The following is a 14,989-nucleotide window of genomic DNA, read 5'->3' as shown; positions in this document are numbered from 1 at the left end:
ACTGGGATGCTGTTGAAGGAGTAATTACACGCAGATTGCCTAACAAAGGATCTAAGTATACGAACTAAGCTGACAGACAGTCCTCTAAAACCAACAACTGAATGACTGCGAACTAAAATAGTCACTTCTCGGTGCAATGACACATCTTAATGTAAAACAGTAAGCCTTATTACTGCATGCAACCACGCACCTACGAGTAGATGGGTTGCCTTCCTATGTCCTTTCTTGATAATAAGCGAGGAATGGCGTACAGCGAACGCATCCGGGATCAGTGCACACTCATTCTTTGTTCTCATTCTTCCTTTGTGGAGAAATATAGGTAGAGTAAAATTTCAAACAATTACTAGACACTACAAGCCTGACTGTTCAATGGCAATGCTATTTGATGTCTTCTTATATGTCCGGTTATTCCTATTTATTCTCAGACACGACAAATTTCGCGATATTTGATTGCACAGGCTTGAAAAAAAATTCCGAAGTAAATGTCTCCATCTTTCCTAAGAGAGCGTGCCAAGACGTTCGCGTGAAGAGTCCATAAAACCAAAGAGATTCTGGTCTACTAAACGCACTTACAGCTTAGCACCTCTATATTTATCGTCTGATGTAGACTTCATATTATAGTTAAATTAGACTTTTGAATATGTTGGACGTACTTTAATGTTACCACTTGTTTTCCCTTTAAAACATTACGGATACTATGTGTTAAAGTATATTTCCTGAAAAATTAATTGCAAATATAGACAACAATCAGAAAAATAAAGTAATGCGTTTCAAGAAACAATAGCTTATCCATACAACAGGTATAAAAACATTTACGTGGTTATAAAAACAGGAACTAAATTAAAATAAATTGTGGTTGTTGTGATGACTGTGGTGCAGTTTTAATGAGATAAATCAGATTACGCGAATATGAATATTTTAAATATTAATGTAACGATTTGTAGCTTGGAATACGCTGTTAACAAAGATATTATTTATAGTGATTCGTATTATCAGTTGCAGGAAATACATGTAATTCGTCACTTTGGTGATATGAGAAATCTTTGAAAGGAATACAATCAATGGGGCTCAGGTTACCTTTTGGTGGAAGCAAACTGTGTTATTACTTCATGTAAATTTTCTTCAGTTGTTATGACTGTGTTTGCTGCACTGTTACAGTTGTTATCATATGATTACATCAAGCTGAGTTTCAATCTTTGGGTAAAAGCGAATATCATAGATATAGGGCATACCAAATACGTCATCCGGATAACATTAAAAAATTAAAATGTCTCAAAACATTAATAAAGATGTAGTAATCCCATTTGAAAATACTACTGGCAGTAGTAGTTACTGAAAATACAATAAAAAACGTAACTGAAAATACGATCATGTAAAATACTGCTGCAAACTACACTGAGAGTTTTCGTTACTGTTATTGATGTAGCAATGTGTGGGCCGTGACAAGACGAAGCATTTGTTTTTTCTCGTACATACACGTTTTATTCAATACTGGCTAATTTTATCGTGTTCCCACATTAGCAAATGAAGTCTTTTCTTGGACAAGGAAATGAAATAAACCTTTCTGCGGCATAAAACCGTGAAATTTCTACATTATTTGTACAATATACCAATTATATAAGACAATATTTAAAAACGTATTGTAATATAATTTTAGATAGTAGTTGATTGTTAACAACTTTTATGTTTTCCCTGCAGGAGTAAATGTAAACAAAATGTTGGTGCACATGCCTCTTAGTTAGCAACATTGTTCTACATCGAAGACTTGACTGTCTCATACCCACTCAGCAGCACTTTATAGATTGCCCCCATTGCTTGTAGATCATGATCGGGAATGTAAGTCGCAACAATAACTGTAAACTCTTAAACTCGAGGTCGAACAGACTCACCTTTCTTCTGTTAATTCTAAAATAGTTGCTTCTATTACAGTATCCTTATAAAGAGCATTTAGGAATTCTGTTAAGAAATTTATGAACCTATCTAAGTGTACTCAGGTGCCAGTATACCATCAGTCTGCTTACCTACACGTCCTGCCCACATTCAGTTCGGTTTCATTACGTCTGGCGCTCCAGATTGTTCACTGACCAATTTGTTTGATTTTCTGTCTCTGATAACCATTACCAGCATGCATCTCTCCTTTACTCGTTAAGCAACCATCAAACGTTTTTGAAATTCTCTTCTTCCCCATTTTCGTTTTTGTTGGTTTTTGTCTGCATTATATCTTAGTTCTGTCGCTGTTGGTGTTACTATTACTGGTGATTTTAAACAAACATAATGCGTCTGACGAATCGTTACTAATGGCAACGTATCGAGAGTGGTAGATGCTATTTGTTGAACTTTTGTAGGTCGCTCGGTTCTCAAGAACTGAGCTCATAGAAGCTGGAAGGCTTGGGATAGATAATCTCTTGCCCCTAACAATCTTACAGATCCAACAATAACAAAATTGTTCGAAGGACTGTAGTAGCTTCGATGTAGTGAATGCTGTACTGTGGTGTCAGTTTCTTCCTCAGACGCCTCGGGTGTCGTTATCTCAGTTTGTTCGTTACGAAGCACATGTTTTCAGGGGTAGTTCCAGAATTCCGTTAAGAAGGCAGAGAATGTTATATCGTCTCCTTATGCACTGGGCGGAGCCAACTTCCTCCGCATAACGCGCTGTCTGCTGTTAGCAGTCAACATAAGTTTGACAAATAGTATAGTCTGTATGTACTGCAAGATTGAATATGACACACTGGGAACACTGTTTGTTTCAAAATTAACATTTACAGAGAAATATAAGAATGTATGTAGTATTTACTAAGGACTTCTGGGAAAAAATACCACCGTGTTAACGCCTTACCAGCATTTTTATGCCATTATCAACAATGGCTGCTGTCACTGTTCCGTGTTAAATAATCATCAGACGGTTTATAGCTTATAGCTTTCACGTTAATGTGTAAGCTTGTTCCTGTGTTTCTCTGCAGACTGCAGATATTGAAAACCTGTCCTGTTATTTTGTATGCAATAAAGCAAACTGCCCAGTAGTGCGTATTCATTGGTTTTTATGTTATTGCTGGACTAGTGTTGGACAAGGAACTATCTTCAGCGACAACCCATGTACAGGGTGCTTGTTTTAACTTGAGGCAACTAACTGCCTTGGAAACGACGCATTAGACGAAAAATGTCTTAGGTGAAAATTTGAAATTGGTAAAGGGGACATCTGTCTATGCTACAACTAACCGCCTCCTAAACATCCCTCCTGCGTGGGAAGAGTCAATTTTGTATTTTCAAATAGGAAGCCCCCCTCTTTTTATTGCATATTCAGTTCCTACACCAAAAATGCGTTCTGTTTACTCTAACCAATGTTTCCCAATCGTGGTAGATGGGATGTAATCGACAAATACAAGTGTGCTTACTTTTGAAATTAAGAACGGACGAATTTGATACTTCGTTTATGATGTAAATGTAAACCTTTGTGTTCTCATGGCTCATATGGATGTTCAAACGTTACTTGAGTGTTGTAAATATGACTGTACAGAGGAAATAGAATGTCTACACATTAACATTTCTGGCAAAAAGCCAACTGTACAATAACATAGTTTTCTGTCTCCTGCTGGGTTGATTGTGATGGGTCCCCAAATAATCGGAATACTTAATTTCGATGGCCGTCCTTGAACCCCGTCATCGAGTTGACTGATTTCGGTGTATCTAATCGCTGTAACGCTGGCGCTGGCCGCTGCACGGCTACCGGCGGAATACGAATCACTAGCACTATAAAGCATTGTAGTAATGCGAAATAGCCATGAAGTGATAGTGACAGGGGCATCTGTCAAGGACACTCAGCGAAATCTAGCACCGCCATATGGAGACGCAAGGGGACTCACCGAAATCAAACACTTCAATCGTGAGAGGCACGGGGAGTCACCGATATCAAGCATTACGACGGCTGCAGAAAACTGCTACATCCACGTCGTTGTTCTCAGATCACATAGTTTCTTCTAACCAGGCACCGAAATGGTTAATCATATTGTAATGTATAATCAAATTTGCAACACTAAAGTAAATTTCGAACACAAATATAAACCGTTAGAAAACAAACGTTTACATTTACATCATAATGAAATGTACAATCAAATGTGTCAGTTCTTAATTGCAAAAACAGGCACATTTGACGTTTGTCAGTAACAGCGCTATGTACCACTAATGGAAAACAATTGTTTCAGTAAAACGTACGTATTTTGTGGCGTAGAATCCGAATATGCAATAACAATGGGTAGGTTCCCATTTGAAAATACAAAGTTGACCCCCCCCCCCCCCCGCACGGTTGGGGTTGTAAGGATGGGCCCAGTTGTACAACAGGCAGATGTTCCCCTGATTAATATTAACTTTACACCTAAACCTTTTATTTTTTGCGTTCGATGCATTGTTTTGGAGATATTTACTGTCTCAAGTTAAAACGAACACCCTGTGTATTCAACATATTACACCTTATACATATTTTTAAAATTGTGTATATGGTTATTTTAGCTGATGGCAAAGACATTTATTAATAACATTCATGTAATGATCCTATTGTATGGCAATAGTACTCGGCATATAAATTTTGGTGTTGTGCAGTTGTATAGTAACATAAAATATGTTATCGGCAAATGTCTTTGGCACGTGTGTTAAAATAGTAATATTAATAGTAATAATATATGGATGTAAAGCACATCGTCATTACCAACTTACGAATAATGTACGCGCTGATTGCCATTGCCATTTGGATAATTACATGAATGTTAGCAGCAAATGTCTTCGACATGTGCTAAATAAACTACATGTGTAGGATGCGGTTAGAGATGAGCCTGTGCTCTATATTGTTCCATCAATAAAGTAAGATATATGAAGTTCACTCTATTGAGCATCTTATGTCGGTATGTGTAAAACACGTAACATATTTTCAATTAATGTGTAGTGTTTTAATAAGTGTAAAATCGGTTTACGAAGATATGACTTTGGGCCTGACACAAATAGCTAAGTAAGGACGGAGGGTGGGAGTGGTGGTGTGTGACGCGTGGCGTTGTGTCGGCAGTCACGCAGTCGGAGCAGGACCGGTCGTGCATCCTGCTGCTGCGGCTGCAGCGGCGCGCCGGCGACTGGCTGTGGGTGCACTGCGTGCTGCAGGTGAAGGACAGCGTCGACAGCAGCCAGCAGCCCGTCATCGTCTGCACCAACCAGGTCCTCAGGTAAAGCCAGCACTAGCTTTAGTCCCAACGTCAGCCTTCCGCCACTTGAAAACGCCATTCATTTACAGAGGTTGTTCAAAAATATGGAAACACCGCGAGAAACGCACGCTTGAACATAAACGCGGATGCTAGCCAAGCCTGCAGGTTATGCCGTTGTATTTGACCACGCATGGCGTCTTCAATACGCTCCAAGTGACACTTGGTGACGCCTCGGTCAGAACAGTGTTATGTGTAGTCACGAGTGCGTTATGTTGGAGCCAAGTGAATTCGAATGTGGGCAGATCGATGGTACTAGTGTGGTGGGTGCTTCCGTAACCGAGATAGCCGAAGTGTCTGGTGTTTCAAGAGGCATCACATGGAGTATTTATGTTGTGAACAGGGATAGCGGAAGAATATCATTACCTAACCAGGGAATGGTCCAGTTCGACATGTCGATGCCTACTCTGAAATTTTTCAGTCAGGAAGAATGCACAGCAACAAATACTCTGTGAAAATTTTAGGTTTCATGGCGCGCGGTAACTATTTTTATAAGAAATTTAAAGTTACTCAGTCTTCCGACGTAACAATGGTTTGTACAGCCATTCTTGCCTAGCGCGCGACCCGCCGAATAAGAACACAGAGCGATGACAAGAGAACATTGCACGGCATAACGCGAAGTCGAGAGTGCGCACATGCTAATTGTACGTAATTAAACCATACCAGAAATGTCTCAAATCGTTAATATTTTGAATGACTTGCAGTTCATATAGACAGCTAAACTGTTGCCGATGTAATTGTTACACAAATGACTGGAAGAGGAAACAAAATCAAGGCGCATATCATATTACATTACACACGTCTTCCATCAATTGGGCCTTTCATTTGATAGAGTGAAACATTTTGTAAAAATTCTTTTAGCGCGGTTCTTACAATAATTTTTGAATAATGCGTTTTTTACTGACAATGGAACATTTCCTTGCTTATTTCCCGTAGTCATCACAAAAATGCGATGTGTGTATTGGATGACGAAAACAAACGTTTTCCTTATACAAGGTACACTTGATATAAAGATTTGTGCATTCAGGCGTTTCACAATAAGTTCTAGTTTTATTCAGACAGAATTTGGATGGGAGTAAGAAATGGTCGTGACCGTTCATCTAAATATTGTGTTGCATACCAGCCATACATGATCAAATTCGGAGGAAGCTATGATGCAAACTGACGATGCACAAATGACTGAAGTTTAACAATATTGTTACATTGATAAACTTGAAATGAAAAAGAGCTTTCCCAAATTTTTTTCTCTGATAGACTGCTGGAAAGTGCTTTAAACTGTTGAAAAGTTTCTTCATTGACTGGCTGATACACACTATTAATTCTTGGTGAAATCCAAATTATATTAACAATCATTCAGTCTTCTCCTAAAGACAAAGGTGTTTTTATGTTCAGGCCGAGAGTCCAGTAAAAGCAATACATTATTTTCTGCAACTCGTAAGAAGACATTTCGGATATAGTACTGAAAAATATTCTCTCCCATTATTTCAGATTTTGCTACGTCGATTACAACATTTTTGAGATTAGACGGTCCATTTTTTTTAATTTTTAGCCCTAATCTGCCTTGGTGTTCCTGAAGACAGATATAAAGTAGCGGTAATCGTTATCGACTGATACTTACCAGTGACATTGTTGTATACGAATGTGTCACAGCATTCATCGACTACACAAGCAACTGCCTTTTTCGCTCAAAACGATATAATGCGGTTTGCATGCAGTTCTTGCTCAAAACCTGTCAGGCTGGCTTTCTATACAGAATTTTAACAGATAACAAGACTCTGGAGACTGGTCCAGAGTCCTAGCTATTAATGATACTCCTTTATTTGAAGTAAACTTTGCAGTTTTACGAAATTTCCTGAACATGTTTCACCAGGTCGAAGAACCAGGAAATCAGTAATGTTCAGCTCCTTTGCAATTCAGAGGCCCTAGTGTCGTAGATTTCCCTCCGTAATGGTGCATTGACTCTCAAGAGCAGTTCTAAATCTTTCGAATAGTTTTTCTTTCACACTTTCGGGAGTTACATTTTGTGCCTATTTCGTACTGCGTTCAAGTCTTTCTCCCATATATACAATTCACGTTCAGATTTTTCGGAACGTAACCAGCTTTGCAGACAGCTTAACATTACGCATGTTCTCCCTCCATCGTTTGACCAAAAAAATTACAGGCTTTTCTTTGTTACTGAAAACTCCTGCTCTCCATGTATACTGTGGGCTAGAAAGGTACTGTATTTTTGCCCCGTACTTTAATTAGCACAATAATGACTGTTCGAACCACAATTCGCAAAAAAATGGCTCTGAGCACTATGGGACTTAACTGCTACGGTCATCAGTCCCCTAGAACTTAGAACTACTTAAACCTAATTAACCTAAGGACAGCACACAACACCCAGCCATCACGAGGCAGAGAAAATCCCTGACCTCGCCGGGAATCGAACCCGGGAACCCGGGCGTGGGAAGCGAGCACGCTACCGCACGACCACGAGATGCGGGCCACAATTCGCAGATTGGTCAGAGTTACTTCCTCTTTCTTCCAATGTTTCCGCAATTTCTAACGAAATGTCGACATTATTCGAATAAATGTCCAAGAAATTAACAAATAAATAGCATATATGTAGGTCTTCAGGCGAAGTAGGTGATTTCAGTTGCATACCACGTTCTTCTCATTTTTTCATACGAAGATGACAACATTAATTGGATACCTTAATACTGTGAAACTCAGGAACCTACGCAAAGGAAGATGCTTTTAGAAAACATAGCCGGCCTCTGTGACCGAGCGGTTCTAGGGGCCTCAAATGGTTCAAATGGCTCTGAGCATTATGGGACTCAACTTCTGAGGTCATTAGTCCCCTAGAACTTAGAACTAGTTAAACCTAACTAACCTAAGGACATCACACACATCCATGCCCGAGGCAGGATTCGAACCTGCGACCGTATAGGGGCCTCAGTCCGGAACCGCGCTGCTGCTACGGTCGCAGGTTCGAATCCTGCCTCGGGCATGGATGTGTGTGATGTCCTTAGGTTAGTTAGGTTTAAGTATCTCTAAGTCTCAGGGACTGATGACCTCAGATGTTAATTACCATACAGCTTAGAGCCATTTGAACCATTTAGAAAGCATATAGAAAGAAACTACAATGGAAATTAATTCAGTTTTTCGTCCATTTTTAACACTTAGCGATATTGGAGAGACAACTGCTGATATGGATATTAAATGAGCTGCAAATTCGAGCAAATAATATCTGTGAACAACTGTGTCAATTAAACTATCAATGTAAACTGAAATTTCTTTTACAAATAACGATCACGTTGTGGCGTGTTATCTGTTTACCAATGTGCCGTCAATCACCGATGTGTCCCTGACGTGTTCCGCATGCACCGCGTGCTACAGCTACAATACGGGTGTACATTACGCCAGCCGCCTCGAGAGCTACGAATTTGGCGATTTTAACTTTTTCAAAAAATACTTGTACTGCGTCTTAACAGCTAAAATTTTGACACTGTGTTTCTTTCAGTGTATACTTCCAGAGTAAAGATTCGACCGTTGCCTTGTAAGTCACATCGCGCACGAAAGTGTGTGCCGAGTGATAGTGATGGATGGTCATTGAAGAGGATTGTGATGAAGAATAGGAGGACGGTAAATGGAAAAGTCCTGTAGAACTGAATGTCACACTTGCGAACGCTGACAACACCAAAAACAGCACAAAGGCAGCCCCAAAAGCAGGAAATTGCAGGGCGAGCTGGAATTACAAAACCGGTCATCAGTGACGCAAACGCTCATAACAGGAAAACGTGGTGAAGAACTCATAAAACCTGGACTGTCGCCCAAGGAAGAATGTCCTTTGGTCGGACGTTTCTTTTTATCACACTGTTTCTGCCAGAGTTCACGTCCCAAGAGTGAAACATGGCGGCAGTTCTGTGATGATTATGGTGGCCGTATCGTGCCATTCCATGAGCGCATGGTTAATCTGCAAGTTCGCATTACTACCAAGGATAATGTGACCACTGTATTGTTCGGGTCCATCCTGTGGTACAGTGTTTGTCCCCTAATGGCAAGGCTTTGTTCGAAGACTACAGGGCCCCCAATTACAAAGTGGTTCAAATGGCTCTGAGCACTATGGGACTCAACTTCTGAGGTCATCCGTCCCCTAGAACTTAGAACTACTTAAACCTAACTAACCTAAGGACATCACACACATCCATGCCGGAGGCAGGATTCGAACCTGCGACCGTAGTGGCCTCGCGGTTACAGACTGTAGCGCCTAGAACCGCACGGCCACTCCGGCCGGCCCCCAATTACACAGTTCGCTTTTTCCATTACTGGGTTTGTGAGAATGAGGATTAATCGTCGCATCTCCCAGGCCGCCATAGTCATCAGATCTCAATATTATTGGGCCTTTGTGATCTGATTTGGAGAGAATGGTTCGTGATTGCTATCCACCAGTATGTTCGTTTCGTGAATCTGCCACTATTTTGCAGAAAGTATGGTATAAGATTCCCTTGAAAACCCTATAGGACGTGTACTTATCCAGTCCGAGACGACTGGAATCTGTTTCGAACGCCAACGGTTTCCCTACACCGTATTATGCATGGTAATGTTTTGTGTTCGTGGTGTTTCCATATTTTTCTCCACTCCCTGCACACACATATCTACATACATACTCCGACAGCCACCGTATGGTGCATGGCGGAAAGTACCTTATACCACTACCAGAATCAACATTTGTCGCAGACTACAGAACGATTCTGCAGCCTCTAGCCTTCATGCAGCCTGAGGGCCATAATGGCGTAATATGGGTGCGAGGGGCAAGTACAGAGGCTTACATGCAATAATTTCTTCCTCGCTGCATTTGTGAGTGGGGAAATGACAAGCAATGGTAGAAATTAACTTACGACATACTGTGACCAGAAACTGTGGGGTACATACCTAGCTTCAGATCTACAACAGTCACGTACTAAACGTGACTGAGCCCAATTGAAAAGAAAACTAGGCTATTTAATTGAATTTCTCTTATTAGACGCAAGTGGCAGGCCTTTTTCAGAATTTATGTAACTAGGGCTGCTCTGTTGTGTTTAATTGCAGAATAAGTGAATCAGTGACCGAATAGAGACGAGTAACATGCTACTAATTCATCATTTTACTGATTGAGGTGGCACAGTGTTCAGATAATGAACTCGCATTCAGGAGGACAACGGTTCAAATCCCCATCCGGCCATCTAGCTTAAGGTTATATGTGGTTCATCAAGAAGCTTGAGGTAAATGCCAGGATGCTTCCTTTGGGAAGGATTCGGTCAATTTCCTTCTCAGTCCTTCACAAATCCGAGTGCGTTCTCTGTCTGTAATTACGTGGTTGATAGGACAATGTGTTTAATTTTCCTCTTCAACGCACGTAAAAAAAATGAAGGTGGATGCCACACCATTATTAAGAGAGTATCGCATTGAGTAAAAAGTAGGTGTTGAAATATAATTTTCTCTACGTTTAAATTAGTTCAAACCATTGTGAAACATAACTGACAGCACTATATATTTCTGTCTGTACATCAGTTTTAGTTAATAAAAATGTGTGTACCTTGAACACTTTAGTGGAGCGAGATAGCTTCTGTCTAAGCAAAAATTTATTTGTTTGTAAATCAGGCAGATGGATTTTACTTGTACTAACAGTATTCTTGCAATAAAGTGTGTGAAAAACGTCTCAGGTAGGAGCGCACTTTCATCCCATGCAGTTAACAGAGCGCCACAAGAAGTAGTCTCAAACACTCCCTTACCACACATTCGCATTAGGAGATAATAAGTGTTAGCTGTCCTCCAGTGAAACTAAACCTTGAAATTTATGTCTCACTGCGCTGGAGAGAATGAGGCCCTCATGGTCACAAGACGAGGCCTGATTATACACAGACAAAACGAGAAGAGAATTTTCACCACTTAAAATATAATTGCAATATACTTTCAGCAGAGACATCAGTTTTAGCTTCGCACTTGGTCGTCATTCACGGTGTCCGGAAATTCCCGTTACAAATTTCTAGAACTTGTAGAGGGATGTGAGTACATAATATTTTGAATGGGGACCCGTGTCCGGAAACGTACCGGTGCCGTTCTACGACTGTTTCATTTCAGATGTTTAACTCGTCCACTTCTACTTGAGAACTTGAAGTAGGCATGTCGCAGTACAATTATTAGGTAACAATTCGAAAGGAAACATAACGAAACATCCATTTACCACTTAAGCAAATTTGTTTGTATTAACACTTAAAACATCAAGTGTTTACATTATTCCAAAACGAAAGAAAAGCCAGCATACTGTACGTACAGGACAGTACAGATGCAGTACAACAGCGGCTCGATGATCGACCATTAACGTCGTTACAGAAATTGTACCTAAGAAGCATGTGCTGGTACACACTCTCCATCGCCGCCTGGTGTCTCTCCAATTTCTTGTGCAGCGGCCAGAACTCGTGCCAGCAAATCTTCCTCAGTCTCTACTGAAGTCTGGTGAATTAAATTTCGCATACTTTAAGTGACACCAGGTGACCGTCTGACGTAGTGCACGTCACCCTGTTGACCCTACTGCATATCAGGATATCAGGACAAGCAGCTCTGAGACTTTTCTCTTTCTCTCAACAGACGTGGACGCGTTACACATCCGAACTGAAGGATTTCTATGCAAATTATTACGTAGTCACTCCTCTTTACAAGTCCTAGAAGTTTGTAACGGGAATTTCGGACATCCTGTATAGACACTTCTTTAAGAAATTCTCTTTTGGACGGCACTGACATGTGAATAATAGTTGGTTTCATTCGTAGAAGTTTGAGTGGCCAGCACAGCTTACTACTGTGCGGAGGACCCGGAACTAGTTCCCGGTACTGCCAGGGAACTTTCCTCGCTGGGAGGACTCGAACGGGACCCACTCAGCTTCGTGATGCCAGTAGAGGAGCTACCTGAATGAGAAGCAGTGGCTCCAACGTTACCAAAACTGACAAAGACCTGGAGAGCCTTGTGCTGACCCCATGCGCCTACATACGGTATCCAAATGACGCCATTGACTGGGGACGACTCGGCAGTCGATCGGTTCCAAATGGCCTGTCTGAGGCCAGAATGGCGGAGTTCATTTCTATAACACTGGATGGTTAAAAATCAAGGGAAAGCACTGGATATGGTGTCGGATGTTGGCTGCTGAAGTTCATGTGGTATACTTGATTCTGTACACTTCTGGTAGAAATGGGTTCCTGACGCCGTATATTCCAATCGATGGCGACCTGTCTCTGAGTGGACCGGTCATCGTCCCGTGCGTCTCAGCGGAGGCGATGTTACAGCCCTTCGTCAGACACTAGTGGTGGTCCTGTGCGACACTGAAGAGACACCCTAGACACCGTTGACCTCGGAAGCACGCAGTAGAGTGCAATCTCGGACATACTATACTTTGACCCATGCTTCTCCTGTTATCATCTTACTTTCAGTCTCGGTTAACTTGTGATATGCTGCCTTGTTCAATACCTGTCGCCTGTAACAGCCTGCTCAGATATCGAGATACTAGTCGCGGTATTCGGGTCTCGAAAACGGCACACGTGCAAACGGGAAAATACTTTCCGTGGCTTTTGGGCACTCAGTTTAAAGCAAGCACTGCTGTCCTTTTAAGTCTATGAGCAGCTCTTGACATTCTGTATCGAGATAGATAGTACAACGTTATCAAATTGTGTATATGAGTAGGAAGTTTATTCTATCCACACTTATATGAATTTTATCCTATAGAACATCCTCTTTCGGCATATTTTCTCTCGAGCCGAAATTCCTACAAACACAGTTTCAATGATACCAAGAATGCAATACAAAGGACCCTCAGTACAAATCAGCATCGGCAGTTCGTATTCATAGTTTGGTACTTTTCGAATATATTGCAACCTGTAGCCACATGACCGTACTGCTCGCACTCACAGTGAAGAACGAAACTACTGGGTCCTTCATGATCGAGAAAATACTAGGGGCGTTCAATAAGTAATGCAACACGTTTTTGTCTCGACCAATGTCGGTAAAAAGAAAATGCAGAATTTGTTGTGGGACGTCATGGAATATTCTTACTTCAGGTCCTGCAGTTTCATGACGTTCTGATCGGTGGCGTCCCTATGCATTGCCGTCAAAATGGCGTCTGTAATGGAGGTGCGTTCTAAGCAGAGAGCTGTTATTAAGTTTCTTTCAGCGGAAATATAGAGCATCGCATATATTCATAGGGGCTTGGAGAATGTCTCGCTCCGCAGCTCGTGGTCGTGCGGTAGCGTTCTAGCTTCCCACGCCCAGGTTCCCGGTTTTGATTCCCGGCGGGGTCAGGGATTTTCTCTGACTCGTGATGACTGGGCGTTGTGTGATGTCCTTAGGTTAGTTAGGTTTAAGTAGTTCTAAGTTCTAGGCGACTGATGACCATGGATGTTAAGTCCCATAGTGATCAGAGCCATTTGAACCATTTTTTTGAAAGAATGTCTCGGAGGCCTGATAGTGAACAAAAGCAAGGTAAGTTGTCTGTCATCATCGCAACAAGATCACGCAAACCTGTCCCATCTCTCTCGTGCCGGCCGGCCTCATTCAGGTGTGGCTTCTGCAGCGTTGGAACGTGCGGAAATACTAATTCGAGGTGCTCGACGGATCACAGACAAACACCTCGCTGCACAACTAGATATCTCTATTGGTACTACTGACATACTCATTCACCAGCTGGGATACTCAAAGATGTGTGTCCACTGGATTCCGCGTTGCCTAACGGAAGACCATAAAGAGCAACAACGGACCATCTGTGTGGAACTGCTTGAGCTTTATGAGGCTGACTGTGACAAGTTTTTGTCGATCATCGTCACAGGAAGCGTAGGTTCTTTACTTCCAACCGGAGACATACCGGCAGTCGATGGGGTGGCGCCACACCACTTCTCCGAGCAAAATGTGGAAAGCTGCAGCCTCAGCTGGTAAAGTCATATCAAAGGTCTTATCAACTTTGAAGAAATGAGTTCAGAGTGTTCGTCGCCACAAAAATCCAAACAAACTTCTCCTTCTCCATCACAACGCAAGGCCTCACACAGGTTTGCGCTCCCGAGAGGAGCTCACAAAACCTCATTGGACTGTTCTCCCTCATCCCCCCTAGAGCCTGAATCTCGCACTCTCCGACTTCCGTTTGGCCCAATGAAGGATGCACTCCGTGGGAAGCAGTACATGGATGATGGTGGAGGTTATAGATGGAGCAAGACGTTGGCTTGGACGTCGGGCCGCGCTTTGTAGTCGCGTGGTCTTAGGCGCCTTGCCACGGTTCGCGCGGCTCTCCCCCCGTCGGAGGTTCAAGTCCTCGCTCGGGCATGGGCGTGTGTATTGCCTTTGGCGTAAGTTAGTTTAAGTTAGATTGAGTAGAGTGTTAGCCTAAGGGCCGACGTCCTCAGCAGTTTGGTCCCATAGGAACTTACCACCAATATCGGACGTCGGCCAGTGGGGTGGTTCCATGTGGGCATACAGGCCCTCTCTGTAAGGTGGCGTAAGGCCGTCGCATTGAAGGAGATTATGTTCAAAAATAGGGTTTTATAGCGAAAATAGTGGAGAATAGTGTGGTCTATTGGAATCGTGAATAGAACCAACCTGGTTTCAGAAAAAAAAGTGTTACATATTACTTTTTGGACGTCCCTCGTAGTACTAATAATGCAGCATTAGTGTCTATTGCTCCCAGATTTATTCTTTAAACATATAGTCGTGTCCAAGACAAATATTTCAATGACGCACAAGCAAAGTCGTT

General features: G+C 41.9%; 1 protein-coding gene across 1 annotated transcript in view; it reads left to right on the top strand.

Moving 5' to 3' along the window:
- The window catches only part of LOC126184243 (neuronal PAS domain-containing protein 4A), a 1,173,452-nt gene that overhangs the window by 1,078,561 nt on the left and 79,902 nt on the right, over window positions 1-14,989 (top strand). The window contains 1 exon segment of the mRNA XM_049926613.1: window positions 5,051-5,204. Within this exon segment, the coding sequence (XP_049782570.1) occupies window positions 5,051-5,204 (154 nt within the window).

This window comes from Schistocerca cancellata, chromosome 4 (genome assembly GCF_023864275.1).
Source record: "Schistocerca cancellata isolate TAMUIC-IGC-003103 chromosome 4, iqSchCanc2.1, whole genome shotgun sequence".
NCBI lineage: Eukaryota > Metazoa > Arthropoda > Insecta > Orthoptera > Acrididae > Schistocerca > Schistocerca cancellata.
Note: the sequence above shows the minus strand (reverse complement) of the source record. Positions and strands in the feature narration are given on the sequence as shown.